Source organism: Puccinia triticina, chromosome 17A, assembly GCF_026914185.1.
Source record: "Puccinia triticina chromosome 17A, complete sequence".
Classification (NCBI taxonomy): domain Eukaryota; kingdom Fungi; phylum Basidiomycota; class Pucciniomycetes; order Pucciniales; family Pucciniaceae; genus Puccinia; species Puccinia triticina.
Genome location: NC_070574.1, coordinates 426087 through 445174, shown reverse-complemented (window position 1 = coordinate 445174; position 19088 = coordinate 426087). Strand labels below are relative to the sequence as shown.

The following is a 19088-nucleotide window of genomic DNA, read 5'->3' as shown; positions in this document are numbered from 1 at the left end:
TATCAGGAGAAGGTTCGCCTTGATTGGATCTCCACCAACAATCAACTCGCGGACATCTTCACGAAGGCGTTGGGATGGAGGAAAGTCAATGAGTTTGCCACTCAGACGGGCTTGCGGTGCCCGTCTCCAACCTTGGCAAGTATAGGGGGGAGAGTATGCGCTAGCTGCGACGAACATACGCCCCCCGCATCTGTCCGTCTCTCTCCGCGTTGTCAGGACTCTCCATGTGATTGGTTCAACAGAGGTTAACCAAATATGCTTTATTTTTTTTTTTTGGCATGGCGCTCTCAGGTTTTCTCCGATGGTCGTCTTCTTCCTTCACACCTCGTTTTCCCCTTGAATTCCGTCCCTCGATATCTCTTCTTCTTCCCATTTTTTTGCTGTTCCCTTACTATTATTTTGTGTTTCTTACTTGTTCTTTTTGTGGATTGTGTTTCGCGTTTTTGTTTTCTATTTTCCTTTTCTTTCTGGGTTGTTGAGGGGGGGAGTGTTATGATTGGTCATTCTAGGTCTTACATCATTGTCATGGTTTTACGTATTTTCATTATATCACATTATACATTACTACATACTTTCATTATGGTTTTACACAGTTTTACTCATCAACCCAATTACATAATCAATCTTGTATATATACTCTACATGCTTTGCAAATCATATTCTTCCCTTGGGGGAGTTTTACCATCACTTCTAGTAGTATCCTGATATCTTCGCTCTTCACACACCACTCGAATCAAAGTTGCCAATTCTTACGCGCTCGTCGGCCTTTTTTCTAGCTAGCTAAATAGCCACGCTTTGGGTGTCCAGACTTGACGGTAGCTGTTGGGTTTCCCTCTCATGTCTGTTGCAGGCCATCCGCACCAGACCGCCCCGAGCCAAAGCCGGGGCATTTGAGACGATGAGAATGCGGGCTTGGATTGAATGTCTTGATACAGTGGGAGACACAAAGTGTTGGGGGCATGATTAGGCATGATGTGCCGAAGACAGACTGTGTGGACGGATTCTGGGCGCTTGGGATGGACAGTTCATGGAGCGAGCGGCCGAAGACGGATGCCGGCGACTATGCCGCCGGCTAGATATCTTTGAAGGGGCCGTTCCCAGGCCAGTGGTGCGCCGCAAGCGAGCCGTGGGAGAAGCACCACGACCGGAGAAAGGATCGGACGAGCCCGGGGTCGGGTGAAGCTGCCGGGCTGAGGCGAGTGGACCCGACCGAGCCTGATCGGCCGCCCGGATTTGGTGCCGGGCTAGCCTCCGGTTAACAAACCAGGGCTGAACTCTCAAGCCTCTGGCGGGCCGACAGCCCTCTCGGGGTTGTCAGCCCGGAAGCCACCCGGCCAACGCAGCCTTCCAGCCCGGGGCTGGCACATTGAATAGTAGCCGAGCGGATGCGAAGGAAGAGCGAGAGGGGGGGCAGTTGCAAGCAGGACAAGCCGTGTCGAGAGAGTGGCCGCGGCCGGCCACGGAGGGCCTCGGAGGGGCCCATCGGCGGCGCAGCGCGCAGCACCCGGGCTTCCCCGTGTTCCTTCCTTGCCTGGCGGGACGAGCGTGGCCGCCGGCGGGCTCAGCACACCCGGCCCCGGCGCCGCCCCGCGCGCGCTCCAAAGCGCACACACGGGCCCACAGACGCGGCCGAGTTCAGAGCACACACAGTACACACAGTACACAAGCAGCTCTGAATAACGAGTACACGAAAAGGATACACAACAAGCCCCCGAGCCACCCGACCTGCTAGAAGTCGGCGTAATACGAGCGGGAGTGGGCGAGGATGAGGGCGCGCTGGGCGCGCCACTTGTCGGCGACGATGTCCCTAGTGCGGCGCTTAAGGCCGGGGACGACGGCCTTGACGCGGACGCGGAAGGCGGCGGAGACGGGGCGATGGTCGGAGATGTTGACCTCGTATCTGCGGTAGTCGAGCGGGACGACGATCGGGCCGGGGTCTTCGGCTGCCGAGGGCGGGGCGAGCAGCGGCGAGGGCACCGGGAAGGACGGGGCGGGCCGCGGCGAGCCCGGCGCCGCCGCTTGGATGTAGAGCGTCGGCGGCGAGAGCGTGTCGCTGTCTTCCGTCGGCGTCCGGTACAGGATCCGGTCGCACCAGGCGGGCACCCTGGCCTTCTCGGACGAGTCGTACATATGCGTGCCCCTATTGTCCCCCCACACACACACACACCCATCAGCCCCTTACACCCACACACACACAGAGAGAGAGAGAGGGGAAGGACTCACGGGTCGTATTTGTAGGTGGGATGGAAGCGGATAGGGGGCTCGTTGAAGGCGCGGAGTCTGAAGAGGGGGTTGCGGGACTTCTCGAGGAGGAGCTGGTCGAAGGCGAGCAGCTGGCGATGGTGGCCGGCGGCGATGGCCCGGATGACGGTGTCGCGGTCGGCGTCGATGCGGTAGTTGAGGTCGCCCTGGAGGAAGCAGATCTCGTGGTCGGCGATCGCCGCCCCCGTCCCGCCCCCCACATACACCTCGCTGCATCCGCCCAGCTCCCCCGCCGTCGACGAGCACGGGGCGGGCTGGCTGCTCGCAGGCCGCTCCGGCGCGTCCGGGAAGAACGACTTCTCCTCCAGGATGTCGATCAGGTCCGAGTTCCGCTGCCGCACGTGCTTCTGCCCTGCCGCGAGATGGCAGTTGATGAAGCAGATCGATGAGTCGTCGATGACCAGGCGGGCCAGGATCGCGCCCTGTCACCACACAACACACACACACACCAAGCTTCAGCTCCCCCTGCTCAGACGCACACATCTGTCTCTGGAAAGTACCTTGTTGCCGTATCGGCCCTTCATCCCCGTCTTCACCGTGGTCACCGCGATGTCGCGCATCTTAGCGCGCTCCGACGACTTGACGAACACGCACGTAAACAGCTGTCCGCGTCCTCCTCACGTCAGCCCTTCTTCCCCCAGGAAACAGGAGGAGGAGGAGGAGACTCACGCCGACCAAGTTCTCGGTGTGGATGACCACGTAGGGGTCGTCCGGGGGCATGAAGGTGCGGACGGTGGCGACGAGCTTGTCGTGCCATTTGCGGTAGACCTGGGAGACCGAGTCCGACAGCTTCTCCGTCCCGGCCGCCTTCTTGCGCCCGCCCAGGAGCACGGTCTCTACAAAAAAAAAAACGGCCCAAGTCAGCGTGGGGTCTGGCGGCGCTGGCAGAGGCGATGGAGAGAGAGAGAGGAAAGACGGACTCGCGGTGAGCTTCTTGTTCTCCAGGTCGATCATTTCCTGGAAGCCGAAGACGATGAGGTCGGGAGTAGAGGCCGACGGGCGCTGGTCGTTGTGGGATTTCTCCGGCGTCGAGGGGCCGGCAGAGCGGAGCACGTCCTCCAAGAAGTTCAGGTTATCGCAGGTTCCGGCGAGGTCGTTCGGCTTACAGGCGTCGACGTTCCAGGAACAGAGGAGGGCGGTGATGGGCCGGTAGGTGCAGTACTCGCTCTGCCGCTTGCGCATCTCCGCCGCCAGCCAGTCCACCGACATCGTCCCGTCCCACAGCTTCACCCGCCAGTCCGTGCTCGTCGTCGCCACGTGCAGCTTGCCCACCTGCACCCGTCCCGTCCCAAGATCGTCAGTACGAGAAGGAAGAAAGAGGGAGTGGACGCCGACTGACCTCGTCCCACAGCAGCGACGGATCGACAATGATCTTGAGCACGGCCTCCTTGTGCGCCTGCCACACCTTAAGCACCTTCCAAGACCTGGCAGGATCGAGAGGGGGCGGCCTCTGGGGCCCGAGCGTGCGGGGGGGAACGGGGCTAGTTGGGGCGAGGCTGGAGCGGGCCGGTTCGGGGTGGATCTCGGGCTCGTAGACGAAGACGGTGCCGGTGCGGAAGCCGACCCAGAGGTACTTGGTGACGCCCTCCATGGCGGTGATCTGGTAGTTGGAGAGCTTGACGATCTTCCTGAACCGGATGGCGTCGTCGGCCGCTTCGTGGGCCCTTCCGAAGTCGTTGGGCCCGCCGGCGGCGGGGGACGAGGAGGGTTGTTTGGGGGCGGTTTCCCAGACGGACACGTGGCCGGAGTCGTGGCCCAGATAGACCAGCTCGGGGCGCGAGGGCACGACGGCGGCGGCGCAGACGGCGCCGACGGCGGCCCGGCCGACGACCGAGTCCGGGATCGCCAGCGGCCGCGGCGTCGCCGTCCACGCCGAGGAGGGGTCCGGGTCGTACACCCTGATCGTGGGTCCGCGCTGGGCGGCCAGGGGGGCGGTCTTGGAGCCCGAGGGCCCCGACGAGGTCCATAGACGGTGCGAGACCATCTTGGCGAACGTGGTCTTTTCGGCCACGCGCTGGGTGCGGGGGGCGGCGGAGATGCGGACGGGGGATGAAGCGGGGGGTGAGGAGGAGGAGGAGGAGGAGGGCCCGGGGGAGGAGGAGGAGGAGGCCCAGATCTGGGCCTTGCCGCTCTCGTCCAGCGAGCACATCCCGCCCTCCTTGCATCGGAAGAGGCCGACGACGGCGGAGGAGTGGAGGGCGGCGCGGGAGTCGACGATCCTGCGCTCGAGACAGTCGAACTCGAAGAGCTGGCCGTCCTTGGTGCCGCACCAGACGAAGCGGTCCGGGTCGGCGCGCTGGGCGGGTCTGGGCGCGGCCTTGAACTCCATGGCGGTGATCTTGATGTCCTGGAGGGCGCTGACGTGGGCGAGACAGTCGCCGGAGGCGGTGTGCCAGAGGCGCAGGGAGTGGTGGCCGGTGCACAGCCAGTTTCCGCGGAGGGCCCAGGCGGAGAACTGGGCGGCGACGGGGATGGCGACGGGCGGGTTGAGCGTGGGCGGGCGGCGGTTGGCGAAGGTGGGGTCGGGCATCTCCTGCAGCCGGGGTTGCTGCTGCTCGTTCCTGGGCGGGGGGGAGTGGGGGTGGCTGAGCGGGGAGTCGAGCCAGCTGCCGGAGAGTGCCCGGGAGAGGGGGCGGGCTGGGGTTGGGCTGAGCTGGGGCGGGAGGGGCGGGGGCGGGCATGAGCCGTATGGCTGGTAGTCCTCCTCCTCCTCCTCCTCCTCCTCCTCCTCCTCTTCGGTGTCGTCGTCGTCTGAGTCGTAGCTGGGGGGTGTTCGGTGGCTGCTGGGGAATGCGATCGAGGTTCGTTTGTGGGGGGTGTATGCGCGTGGCCCGGCGGGGTGGGGCTTGGGTGGTTTGGGCGGTGGTTTGGGTGGTGGTTGTGGGGGTGGCTGCTGCTCGGCTGCCGTGGTGTGGCTGCGCTGGCGGGGCCTGGGTGGCTTGGGCGGTGGTTTTGGGGTCGTCGGCGGCAGCTGGGGGAGTGTTCTGCTTGGCCTCGGCGGGACTGGGGGTGCTGGCGGGGTGTGTCTGTGCTGGAAGGGCCGCTCGCTGTCGGCCATCTCGCCGGAAGACGGTAAACGGAAACGACCCCACCCCCACCACTGCACCAGCCCATTTAACCAGCCCCCGGAACAGCACCGGGACACACCCGAACACCCGAACTACAAACCCCCTCAAACAAGATCACTACATACTCACTTCTTCAGAAGCGGGCTCAGATCACTCAAAACTGGTTCTTAATAAGTGACACATCAGTCTTTCATGCTGGTTATGTAACTGACGAATCTGAATGATTGCTTGTCAGTCACCACCATCTTGGTCAGAAGATCACACAACATCGCTTGCTGAAAAAAAAAAAACACTGATTCAATGCAGTCAAAATTTTCAAAACTTGGACCAAAGTCTGCTTGGTTTGTGATTCAAAAGTGCTGCATTGCTCATGTGGTGTCTGATCCAGAGCTATTTTGTTCCCCACACACTTTTAGCAAGCCCTACATCTCTTCTCTTTAATATCTGTATCAACATTCAAAAACGCTAAACAGACCTTCCCCACTGGATTGGAATTAGCTCCAAATCTCCTGTTGCGTGTGCTGTTTGACACTTCTTTTGGGGCTGAGTTGAGTGGGTTTAAGAGCTTGTATAGTTTTTATGGTGTAATTCTTGTTGAAGGTGTGCAAGTGTTGGGATCTGGACTGTTGGACGCACAAACTCAGATGTGAAAACTCAGAGAGAAGCCCAGAGGCTCAAGAGGTTGGGGTGCTCACCAGATGTGGCGCAGAGGATGAAGCAGAGAAGAAGAGGAAGATCAGCCAATGATGTGATTGCTCAGGGCTAGGCTACATGTTGAAGTAGACTAGATACACAGGGCTGAATTGGGGGAGAGAAGTATATTGAACAGAAAGCCATAGAATCTTCTAGAAAGAACATACATAACATCTAGACTGTCACAAGCAGAGTGCACACATATCAGAGAACATAATGGAAATTCAACAGTCTAATCTCACCATGAATCAAAGTCTACTAGGTAGTAGGCAAAGCGTACATGACCATAAGACAACATGACAAACACAAGTGCGTGTGAGCAGAAGATTGAGAGAAAAGAGGTCAAGGAGAGCTTCCAGAAGATTTGGGAAGCCTTAGGGAAACAAGGCAGAAGCTCACTGCCAGCATAAGGGTTGAGGTTATCCAAGTTAAACTGGGATGAACTCAACCAATTTAAACTTGGTTGATCAGATCTCGACTGATGAAATATAAATCCAAGGTGCCCCCGCCCTTGGTATCACATTACATTGGTCAAGATCAACCCATTTCAAATTGGTTGAGTGCATCCCAGTTAAGCTGGGATGATCTCATCCCAGCCAAATATGCTGGCAGCGTTAAGGCATACAAAAGGAGGCCAGTGTCTGTTTGACTGGGTCCACTGGCCATCTCAATTTTGTCTTCATATTCAGGCAACTTTTGTTTGTGATCAGTTGGCATGGGATGGGGCATACCAGCATTAATATCAAGAGAACACGCTTCTTGCACTTGAGGGGGCCTGATGGTTGGGTGTGGCACCTTGCAGGCATGGTGAATAAATCTGGATTCAAAGCTGGACCACACTGTGTTTGCTGAGAAAAGAATCTAGTGCTGACGCCCCCAGCCCCCCGCAAACCACAGATTGGGAGGAGCGCCCCTGAAAATTAGTGATTTGCATTGAGTGGCTTGTTTCAGGGTTGCCCGCCAGCAGGGCAGCTCTGTAGCTGGGTCAGCAGCTCAACCCAAAATCTAACATGGTTGCCCCACAAACCAGGGCGGGGCTGTGGTTTGTTGGGTTGAATTTCAGTTTTGGAGGCAAAAGCCGATCCAAGCCCAGCCCCAGACCCAACAGGTCAGCCCAAAACTCATGGGTGAGCCTGGCCCTCTGTGATTGGATCCACACATTCTGCTGTGCAGTGCAAGGCAACCCTACACTGCCAGTTCACTTTCTGTGATTGGTGTTGGTTTGTCCAGCCAATCCTTGATCAGAGAGTGTATTGCACAAACAAATTCACCTTGCCTCTGGGGCTCAAGGCCTTGGTTGAAACAGGCTGGACAAAGATTTCCCCAATGTTTAGTGTCTGCTTTTGTCACAGCTGGACAATTGGGCCACACTTCAAGGCAATCTAGTGTCTATGGGGGCCCTCCAATGCATATTTGGCCTGCTATATTGGTTAGAGCGCCTCATAGCCAGGATGTGCCTCCTGATGTTGTGGAGTTGAATCCTGCCATCTTTTTGCTCAGGTGCCTGCAACAGGCTGCACTGCTGCAATATTGGATTTACCAAACTTGACACAAGTCCCTCCTGTGCTTGCGGGGTGCAACTCAAGCACCCTCCCGTAAAACCCATCAGATGAACCACAACACCTCCATAATTTGAGAAGCCAATGGCACCTTAAGAATCCTGAGGATTTCCTACATATTCTGACATTTTCAAACTGCAAAAAAGGCCATCAATCAGGTTGAAATCACTTGTAAATTTAGCCAATATGTCACAGGAATTGCAGATTGCTTGTGGGGGCAGACCACCATCACCCCCCTTTCACAACCCTCAAATCCCCTCCAGAGACTAAGGCTTTGTTTGGAGCCAATATAAATATAGGTGATATAATCATTGGTTAATTCAGTGAAAACTACAAAATTCAACATAAAGCCTCCAAATATTTTTTCTAGGCAACCTAAAATACTGTTCTCTTCAATTATGAAGCCAGATTCAACTGATTCAGCCATATTCAGTACTGTAGTACCATTATATCACTTTTGACCAAAACAAAGCAATATAATGGTATTATGGTGCTGAAGATGGCTGAATCAGTTAAATCTGACTTCATAGTTGATGAGACCAGTACTGTAGGTTTCCTACAAAAAAAAATTGGATTCTTTATGTTGAGTTTTGTATTTTTTACTGAATTTACAAATGATTATGTCACCTATATTTATATTGGCTCCAAACGGGGCCTAAAAATGGGTTTCTTGGAACACATTCAGAAACCTCAATAATGCCACTTTTGACACAGTTTTTTTTAAGAATGATGGGCAATAAGGTAGGCTCCACTTGCCCCATTTTTATTCCTTTATAGTATGCTTACTTGTAGGTGCTACAGGATGCTGAATTCAAAATACAACAACATATTGCAGAAATCCCATTCTTCTCAGGCCATGACCCTGACTTTACACGTAAGCTGCTTTGAGTCTTGTTGGAGAGGCTCAGTCAAGCTTGCATATTTATGGGCTTGCTTTGGTGAATGAAAAATGTTGAAGACTGGTTGGACAAGCCAGTTCACGGATTGTTCCCCTTTGAGCACAACATGAAAAAGGGACCAATGTTTGTCACCCGGCCAAACAAGTTGGGCAAATGTTTGGGACAAACATTAGTTCAACATTTGAGTGACTGGGTGGTGTAATCAAGTCCCTCACTGCTGCGGGGGGGGGGGGGGGGGGGGGGTGTCTTACAAAGCAAGCCTCCAACAGCCCTCAGCAGGAGGGACTTGCATCACTCTTTTTGCGGGGGCAGCCAGATTCTTATAGATTTTGGTGGGTGGAATTTCCAAAAGTGCATAATTTCTTGCTTCCAAAACTTTTGAGTGATTAAATTGGATTCTGAGGTTGAGGATTGGCTTGTTTCTGTCCAACATGGAGAACTTGAGGCATCTCACATCATTCACTCCAAAAAAAAAAAAAAAAAAAAAAACATCAAAAACACCCAAACTTTGGATTTTACACAGCTAGAAAAGGTCTGTGCTCAGCACCCCAGTTTCCACAGTTCCAGTTCTCTCTACATTAAATGTAGAGGGGATCATTGGAGATGGAGTGATTGCTACTCTTTTCTCCAGCATCTTCTGTTGACATTGAGCTATGTAATCACATGGGAGCGCGTGTGATAGGTGAGCTGTAGAAAAAATAAACCAAGTACCCCAAAATAGCTAGGGTCTAAGGAGGCTTGCTTTGCAATGTCAGCCCAAAGTCTCCAGGGACTGTGTCATGTTCGAGTGCAAGGCTGCTTGTGCCACATGCATTTCTGGCGAGTCCGACCAAGTTCCCAGCAAACCCGGCCACTCTGGTTTGATAGGAGGTTGGGCAAAAGTTAGTAACCCACAAGGTGTTTGCAATCACACCGGCGACCCCCACCAATCATCCCTGGTCCAAGAGCGAGGCGCGAGACCGTTTTGCGAGCTTTGGATTTGGCACCCCAGCATGTTTATGTTATATTTAGAAGGGCTGTGTGGAGGCCTTGCCCATCTTGACCACAGCCGTTTCTAGCCATCTTCAAACATCTTCCAAAAATTACCCCCAATGGCAAAGATAGATGTTAGAATATTTTGACTGTCATGTACCATTAACTTCCATTCTTCTGCAATGCCAATCTCCCCTTGTTGATGCTTCTCGTTCCCTCCCGATATCAACTTGAGAGGAGAACAAAGGATATATCTTTCTGTCATGTGCTGGTGTCAATCACACATTTTTATTCCCTTTAAATACACTGGGGCACGACCGAATCAAAGCTTGGCCGCCAACATCTGATATCAGCCAAACAGCAACCACTTATCGAAACAATCATAGAAACCCAGACAAAATGCCTTCCACCGTCCAATGCTTCGGAGACCTGCCGACTTCGCGCGGGCAGACCGCACCCTTCCAGTTTGAGATCACTGTCAGCTTGGAGACTGCGACCGTGGCCGACCTCAGGAACCTGGTCGTCCTCGAAATTGAAAAGAGAAACGTTTCACTTCTGGGGATGTACGTTGGCGACACTCAAATCGACAGCGCCGAGCACGAACCATCCACATTATTGAAGGAAATAGCCGGCTTCTCTCCCGACAAAAATATCCGCTGCAAGGTCGAACCCAAGGCCTCGGACGGTAAGCATGCAGCAACGGACGATACTGAAATCAAACTCACCTGGACTTGATTTTTACAACACAGGCAACTCTAACGGCATCATAGCTGGATGCGGCACTGCTCTGGGAGCTCTCAGCGGCCCTGCCGTCGTTCAAGCATCCGTTGCGGCTGCAGGATTTGGTGCTGAGGGCATCGTCGCCGGAACTCCAGCTGCGGCCTTGATGGCGTCCTATGGTGGTTCGGTTGGAGCGGGCAGCGTCTGCTCGGTTCTCCAAAGCGTCGGAGCCGCTGGTCTTGGGATAGGCGTCGGTATCCCGCTTGCCGTAGGTGTCGGGGGCCTTCTCGGATACGGGCTCACTCGCAGTCTGATCGCTCAGAACTCACCCGGCAGCATGAATAACGACGGAAATACTCAACATGCGCATTCAGGAGCTGAGAACGGGGACCCATCCGGAAAGCCGTCGCCCCCTGGAGCTGAGAACGGGGACCCATCCGGAAAGCCGGCGCCCCCAGGAGCTGAGAACGGGGACCCATCCGGAAAGCCGTCGCCCCCAGGACCAGCAAACCAAGAATAGCCGGTGATCTATCTACTACTCCACAAATATTCTAATCAGACACCGGGTGGTGGAGATGCAACATGCGGAGGGATATGAACAATAGGGCATTGCCCTCCGTCAAGAAAACCAGAAAATTTGAGAAATAGTCCAAGCTTTAAGCAAAAGACAATACTTATGTAGCAGGCAAATTTGTGTGGTAGTTGGCAAATCTTGTATGTTCGGACTTCTCAAAGTTCAGCCACATTGAGTCATAACAGAATATGCCATGAAGACATAAAACCTTCTTTGCAGCGACTGTCAAGTGTCTGCTTGAGTAATCTGTGAATTCACGCGCGGTATGCTGCAATAAGTTGGAGAGCCATAGTTGATACGTATGACCAATCAAAATAGGAGAGAGACTTCAAGGAAGGAATATTTCAACACATGGCAATGAAAGAAAATGAAAGAGAGAGAAATCAACAATGCAGATATACTTACAAGCAGTCATCAATTTCGTTTTTTTTTTGCTTTGACTGTGTGTTCGTCCTCAAACATATATACAGGGATGCAACATACAAAGAGAGGGCGAGAGAGCAAGAAGTAAAAGGGACCCATGAGATTGCAAAGGGAAAAAAAACTCTAAATGGAAAGAATGAAGAAAGAGAATGGTTAACCGAAGCTCTTAAGTTCGATAGAAGGGATCGCGGGATTGGACGATGTGACTCCATCGGTGCCAGAAGAAGAGACTTTGGTGGTGTTAATAGAGCCTCTGAGGGCAGATTCGAGGCTTGATTTCTGGTCGGCCTCGAGACAATTCATTGCCTGTTTGAAGTTAACCGGGTCAGTCGAGGCCAGTTGCAAGACTAACGAGATCCCCATCTTTCGTAACTCTGGTAATCCTTCGGACTCGATCACTTTCAGATAGAGGGGCAGGAAGATTACTAGCGCTTGTTGTCCTACGGATTTCCAGACATTCCTTTTTACCAGTTTAACTCCTGCCCAAATCAATATGCAACAGAAATAAAACTCACGTTTTTCAGATGGGAGCAAGCCAACGATCCCAGAAAAGATCTTGAGGACTTCGGCCACCATTGAAATTCGAATGGGTTCTACCTTCCGCTGTTGTTGCTGCTCATCAACATTCGGTTGAGAGACTTTGAAGACCAATTCGTAATAGCTGGGTAATAGGCGTGTTAAAGCCACTTGTGTGATCGAAGAAGGAAAGCCCCGCTTGTTGTTAAGAATCAACGATTTCGAACAATGTAAGGCTGTTGCTCCGATCTATTTGTTTCATTGTGACGCCATAAGAGATTGTGGTCAGTATCTTGAATTCTAGCTTTCGAAAAGAAATGGCTCACCTCCGTTGAGTCATTCAAAAACAATTTGGATATAATTGAGCAATATTCTTCGAGGGCTTTTTGACTGATTTGAACCTCAGGAGAAATGGACGTGAAGACGAGAACACATGCGAGAAGATTATTACGAAGCTTCATCGCTGTTGCCGCACTTTTTTCTTCAAGTTTCCGAGAAGCATCTTCAATATTTTGAAGAGTTTGTGTGATGAACCCATGTAACACGTGGATTAAAATCTTGGAATCAGTGGGTTTCGATTGTTCACTGTCAGCCCTAGCAGCATTTGAAAATGCCCTTTCGATCAGCAATTTCAGCGCCGGCAAGGTAGGTCCTGCTAGGTCAGCCACGGCCGAGCTACTACTACCACTACAGTCATCCTTCAAGCTCTCTAGTTATGAGCAAATAGTAGGTAGACGCATAAAGTTAACATTTCAAGAAAAGCGGTCAATTTGGAGGTTTGCAAAGGGTCTTTGTCTATTCAAGGGAAATATAATTTACCACTGTATAGACCTAGCAGTACTCCATAAACCTGTTCACGACTGGACGGGGTACTTCTATCGGCCAAATCAGCACAAGCAGTGAAAGCAGCAATGACTAGAGCTGCATAATTGACCGGACTTTTCCGAGCTTCCAACAAATGTAAAATTAATCGGTCAGATCAAAAGGCTGCATATGCTTAGGAGGCATGTTGAGAAAGGATGGATAAAATCTGCTGCCCACCTTTAGAAGCCGCCATCGAAGACATTCCAGGGTTCGAATTAATTAGGACTTGAACGATAACCCTGAGACATTGATTGAGTTGCAACCTTCGGACGGAGACCGCCCGAAAAAAGATGAGAAAGACAAGTGAATCAGTCAATGAGAATAGACTCCAGCATGAGAGGAAAAAATGAGTATTCTCACTCTGCTTGAGAATTGTATTCAACTGGACCTGAGCCGGTCGAACTATGAGCGAGTTGCATGATACAACGGACGACCAAGACTTGAACACGTGCGGATTCGGTAGCGGTGAGTCGATAACACAAGTTACAGATCTCTCCAAAGACCGCATTATCTTTCTGAAGCCCTTCGGATCCAACGACCTCTATTTGAAGAAGAGCATCCAAGGAGAACAAGGCGGTTTCCATTGTTTGAGTGGTGATCGAGGATGGATCTTCTGTGCCAATCGACGCCGTCGTTGCTGCTGCTTCATAAACTAATCCGAGTAAGACGTGGAAATACAGCGCGGGTTCCGTACGAGGCTCCACTGATTTGGACTGCTGTTCAGGATTTGACAGATCGACTCCATCGAAAGCTTGAAGAATGATAGGATTTTTGGCTTTGATCAGTGAAGCAGTAGCCTTCATCATTTTGAGCCACGCATTCTCGTAGTAAGGCAAAGAAATCTCTCGGTATAAGCCTCCTTGTAAGTTATCGACTGTCAGGGATGGAGAGGCTGAATTTGAACTGGAATCTTCGTCCGATTTCAGGCGTGCGTATTCCCTCAAAGAGGCTACCCAGAGTGGACACAGCAAAGCCAGATGTGGTGTTATCACCTGGCTCAGATACGCTTGATGGATCGAAATCACTTGGAATTCCGCCCATGCCGCATAAACAGCCGTCTTGATCATAATCGATGCCGTTGCACTAAAGTCTTTCATTTCCCCGAGTGAAGTGATTTCCGATTCTGTGGGTTGGAAGAACAATCAATCTCAAAATTGCAGGAAACGGAAACATATACAACGACTAACCTCTACAGCTTTCTAGAGCCGAAGTTAACAGCTTTAATATCCTACCCATCTTATCGATTTCCTTCACCACACCCGAGCCAACAAACACAGCACATACTTGAATCGCAGATGCCAAAACTTCTGGGAAAGAGTCGTTCGAAAAGGCCGGAGTGAGAGCGGCCGCGATCGGTGCTTGGTGTTGCTCTAGTAATGGAGAATCATCGAAATCCAGGTCGGTTGATCTTTTGAAGTTCTGCGAAGAAAAGGAGGGATTAGTTTAACTTGTTCAGACAGATTATTTAGGGACAGGGAAGCTTCTTTACCTCAATCACGTCACGCAAAACGTTTAAGCCTTCCAGCCTGATTTCCATGATGTTAGCCGTCGAAGCGGTGAAGGCCATTTTGATCAAATCAGAAACTCGACAAAACATCAACTGCTTGAAGTTCGTAGAAAAGCCTTTGGATTTAGCAGCTTGGACGCTGAAATGTTCGACCTTTTTACTCCTGATGACGGTGAGGAAGACTTCGCGCAAGCATTGCAGGGCAAAGAGCTGAGTTCGCCAACGAGACGTGGTCGCCCTGACTTTGTTGTGGTGATTACTGCTAGAGCCCGATGTATCTTGCCCAAGATCAAGTCCTTGTGACTCTTCATCGATGAACATCATCGCCGTCGGTCCAACTTCATGAACTACCGATGCTTGAGCTGCAGTGGTTCGTGAGATGATTCGCATACACAAGTCAATCCATGCAGACGGATTCGAATCGGCCGTTTGTCTCAGCCAACTTTTAATCGAATGCCGCACCCCTTCGATCGTAGGATCATCATCCAATATCGAAAATAAGTTTACCACCAATTTGTCGCCACCTAACTTTGACATCACCATTGCATTCTTTTGGACTAGCTGGTATATCGAATTGATTGATGCAACTTTCAAAGTCCTTCGATTGGATGATAGATGCTTAAGTAGGGTTTGGACAAGCTTCTGAAGATTGATTGATTCGATTGAAAACATCATAAAGTGCTGAATGGACTTCAAAGCTTCCACCTTAATTCCTTCGTCGATTTCTTCGTTCAGTTCTTCGTTCAAGAGTTGAATTAACGTTTTGGACTTTCCAGAACTGGACAGTTCAGGACCCAAGACTCCGATGATAGCATTCAAGATCTTGCAAAAGTTTTGATAACTCGGTAGACTGGCTCGCAAGTTGACATAACCAACGCCACCTGATTCAAGCTCGTGAGAGTCACTACAGTAGAGTCTAACCACCATTCCAAGAGTTGAATTCAGAAATGGTGTGTAGGAGAGACCAGCGGTATGAATGACTTCCGATAACGCCCTGAGAGCCCAGAAATGAACTGATGGATGAGGATCGGCACTCAAAGACATCAGAACATCTACAACCGTCTTGAGTGTTGCACCAGCAGAGAGCGACCCGACTTGAGTGTAAATTTGACTGAAAGCCAAGGCATACCCGGATCGAGAATCAGGATCAGTATTGGTGACAACTTGAGTCACACAATGTTGAATTTGGGATAACATGAACGTGTTTCCGCCCAGCGCACAAGCCCGACCAAACGTTTGAGCAGCAGCGGCACGCAGACGCGCGTCCGAATGAACGAGTGCCTCTTTGAGTATGTCCTTCATCAGATTCACGACCGCAGGATCCCAGTGTTTTGACTTTCCTGAAAAAGCGGATGACATGCATGATTTTGCTGCCAATAACATAGCCGTCACCGAGTTGACTAGAATAGCCATCTTTCTTCCGGGGTTTTTCTCTAGCTTAGCCGAGTGACTAAATTTGCAAAGACGATCAATGAGCATTGATTGCTGATTCGTCGTCACAAGCGGGAAATAGAGTGCAAATAACTCTAGTGCGGCGTCAACTGTGGCGGTCGTAACGGGCGGAGCAGGTAAGGTGGCATGTGAGCCGAGTGCCCGGACCGGTCCATCGACTGATTGAGGGGTGCAAATCACTAATGAATCATGCTCGTTGCTTTCGATGCATGGTTGCTGTAAGACGGAAGCCACTGAAACTTCAGCCAAATCTCGGTTCAGCCAGTCAGTCATCAAGCTATCGACACTATTCGACATGCTGGTATCGCCTTGGTCGCCAACATTCAAACATCCGTTCTCCGTCAATAAGCTGGTGACACCAAAACTGAAGCCGTCGATCGAGTCCCAAACACTAGTGAAACTGCCAGTGCTGGCGCTGATGGCAGCTTGAACGGACGACCCGGTGTGCTTTTCCGGATCGGCGAACAAAGCAAGTGAGGTTTCTAGTAGTGTCATTTGAAGTGATTCTACCGAAGCCATCGATATCTTACTTAACGCGGTAAAACATTGAAAAACGCGCCTTCGTAACAGCAGCTCCCAGTGCGCAAACCCCAACTTGGAATTAGCGAAAACAGCTGGTTCTTGATCTGCTTGTGGGCATTTCTTTTCAAATTCAGAAATGAATGAGAGTGCATTACTCAGCATCATCACGATTCTACGAGCAATGTCGAGGGTCACCAGCTTTTCCCCATCGTGTTGTAAGAAGCTGAGGATTGAAGTAAGGGTACATTCTCGCAGGTGCAAGAGGAAACTCCATTCCGCATCGCTTCGGAATTGAATCGTGTTTGGATCTCTTGCTGCTGGCTTGGGTAGAGCATTCTTCCACAACAGAAGTAGCTGAGGAAGGTGCAGTCGCATGAAATTCGGACCAAGAGTAGTCAGCGCACTAACAAGAATCAATGCGACTTGAATTTCAACGATCGAGATATGCAGCTCGTGGGCTCCGCTTTCCTTTAGCAATTGGATGGCCAGTGACATGATCTTAGAAGAGACGTCGAAGGAGACGTATAGCGGCCGTAATGAAATCAAAGTGATTAATGCAGCTAGTCCGTGCGCATGGCCGATTGCTCGTTTGTGAGCATCTGACGGACCGCCAGGATGGCCTAGATGTAACAAGTCCTTGTTGAGTAGCTCCAAAACGTTATTCAGCGTGCTAGTCAATTTTCCAGGTGCAACCAGACAGTACGCTCGAAGGCACAAAGCTGAAGAGATTTGAACCGAGTATGAGGGATGGCCTAGAAGACGGATGAGTGGATTGTAAAGAACTTCTTGAATAGGCTGTGTTGCGCAACCAACTTGCTTCAATAGACCAGACACTTCGTTTAGTGCAATCACCAAAGCGATTTTGTTAGGAGGCTGATGAGTAGGCATTAAAGCCGGCCATTTGTTGATGATGGATGACGAGATCTCTCGGATCGCGACGATCTGTCCCTGTTCAGAAAGAAGTCGCACCGAAATCACATCGCGTAGCAGAATGCTGGCTAGCTTCCGGGATACCAATGCATCATGTCTAGCGATGGAAAGTGTAGGGTTTGTGTAAGGCGATGATTTGCCGCATCCGATGTTGAAGATGATATGATTTAGTATTTCGGGATAGAACTGTTCGACCCAATTGGTACCAAGAAGTGTGAAGAGAGTGGCTTGGGCATCGATCAGTCCGTTTCGAGCTTGGCGAGAGGTATGGGGCTTGCAGTATTGAGTATTCAGCAGTGAAAGCATCTCGTCAGGTGTCAATAGAGTCTTCCCTTTTTCTTCAGCTGTCATAGTCGTTGGATATGGATCTTCCTCATCACCTTCCTGGCTTTCCTTATTCTTCTTGGCTTTGTTGTGTGCACTAGGAGGATTGGAAGAGGTGACTGCAGATCCGAAGACTTGAGTTGAAGCAAGCAAGCTGGCAATTAGTTTTGATAAGGACCTTCGCGTATCGAAATCAACGCCCTCGAGACTTTTGAAGCAGATTTCGAGACAAGCTTCGATATCATTCAGAGAGCTGATCAAATTCAAAGATCTGTCTGAAAGAGTCAGGAGACAATCCGCACTGCCCCGGACGATAGAAAACGTTTTGTCGGTCATCGAATACCTCAGTGTTTTGAGAACCTCTCTTCCTAGATTGTCGGTAGGCGAGAGGGTTTTTGAGCCGACGGTTAGCGAGCAATTCAGACAAAACAAGGCTTGAGATCGGAGGATGGGCGGCTGGAGGGGATAAATCAAGGAGATCTCGATCAGTAAAGGTAAGGATACAAGACGAAAGTGATTAAGACTTGCGTTGGTCGTTGTTTTGAGTACCCTGATTGCAACCATGACACTCTCTGCGAATTGTGACATAACCTGTGAGCCATGCGTCTTCATAAGTTCGCCGACGACGTGAAAACTAGCACTACAAATTTAAATATTTTGAGTCCAGCAAAAACATAGGGGAAATTAAGAACACAAATATGAGGACCAACATTCTATGGAGCTTATTATCCGGTAAACCTTTGGCAGGTTCAGTACCAGCCACTTTGAGTAAGGCTGCGATTACATCAAAGAGGGTCCTCCGTTCGCCTCTATCAACTTTTGTGAATATATATATTTATACATATATATATATGTTTTTAGTTGAGTTCGATTGGTTGTTTGATGGATGGAGATTTGATCAACGATGCAGATGGCTTACACAATTTGACCAAGATCCGTGCAACAAGATGTCTAATGGGCCTTCCAGGTTTTGGCGCAGGTTGTGAAGTTGGTGCGACATGTGTGATGATCCTAATCAGATCAGATTCGAGTTGGGCTTGAAGTGATTTCAAGGCAGACTTAAAAAGAGTCGCACAATATTTTTGAAGAGGGTGAAGAAACACTGTTAGTCAATTGTAAATATAGTCCGATGGAGGATCCGTAAGTACTACAAACTTCTTCAGCCCGCTCGATGTTTGAGTCCAAATTTTTAAGCCAGTGTAGTAGCCAAATTTCGCCCCGATCGACCAAAGTTTCAGTGGCAAGGTCCTCGAAATTCAATGCGACGAGCTTAGGTTGATTGTCCGAACGACTGAGATCCGATCCACTGGGATCATTACTCCTAGACCCGACCATGACGATTTCTTCGGTAGGATTCAGTGTGTTTTGATCGTAGCCGGTGGTGAGGTGGAGGTTGATGGAAAAGCTATGTAACATCGATCGACAAACACAAGTGTGTAATACTCCGACCCCCGAGGGCTCGGGTATCGGGGACTCTGGCCATGTCATTCTCGTGGAGAATGAGGTCATTCTTGCTTGGACAACTCTGACCAGCGCCAGTGCCCTAAACCACGCCGGAGAGAGCTCAGTAATCGGGCTAGCTGTCAACAAACTCTCCGGCCGGCCGACTCTAAACCAACCAACATCGAGAAACACTCGCCGCCGGTTATTGCACGCGAGACGTCCTCTTGACGGGCAGACCATACCAATGGCCATGGCAGGAGCCAGCCCAGTCGAACCAATAAGACGGCCTCACTTCAATGTGGGCCAAGAGCGGAAAAAAAACTTAATACGCCGGACTGTACTGGTCTGACGGTCTCATCT

General features: G+C 51.0%; 3 protein-coding genes across 3 annotated transcripts; 1 reads left to right on the top strand and 2 right to left on the bottom strand.

Moving 5' to 3' along the window:
* Window positions 1-1728: 1728 nt before the first annotated feature.
* PtA15_17A39 (uncharacterized protein) lies at window positions 1729-5320 on the bottom strand (the record flags this gene model as incomplete). Its single annotated transcript, XM_053164512.1, has 9 exons — window positions 1729-2140; window positions 2224-2684; window positions 2763-2864; window positions 2932-3098; window positions 3183-3534; window positions 3602-4030; window positions 4160-4276; window positions 4385-4868; window positions 5094-5320. The coding sequence occupies 9 exons, from the start codon at window positions 5318-5320 to the stop codon at window positions 1729-1731; spliced, it is 2751 nt and encodes a 916-aa protein (XP_053028113.1).
* A 4532-nt stretch (window positions 5321-9852) lies between these two features.
* PtA15_17A38 (uncharacterized protein) lies at window positions 9853-10693 on the top strand (the record flags this gene model as incomplete). Its single annotated transcript, XM_053164501.1, has 2 exons — window positions 9853-10138; window positions 10203-10693. 2 exons carry the CDS (start codon window positions 9853-9855, stop codon window positions 10691-10693), a joined length of 777 nt encoding a protein of 258 aa, XP_053028112.1.
* Window positions 10694-11323: 630 nt separating this feature from the next.
* On the bottom strand, window positions 11324-18701 carry PtA15_17A37 (uncharacterized protein; the record flags this gene model as incomplete). Its single annotated transcript, XM_053164490.1, has 12 exons — window positions 11324-11610; window positions 11686-11935; window positions 12013-12395; window positions 12506-12634; window positions 12728-12813; window positions 12911-13673; window positions 13738-13969; window positions 14040-17741; window positions 17814-17925; window positions 17996-18101; window positions 18205-18343; window positions 18441-18701. 12 exons carry the CDS (start codon window positions 18699-18701, stop codon window positions 11324-11326), a joined length of 6450 nt encoding a protein of 2149 aa, XP_053028111.1.
* Window positions 18702-19088: the final 387 nt, after the last annotated feature.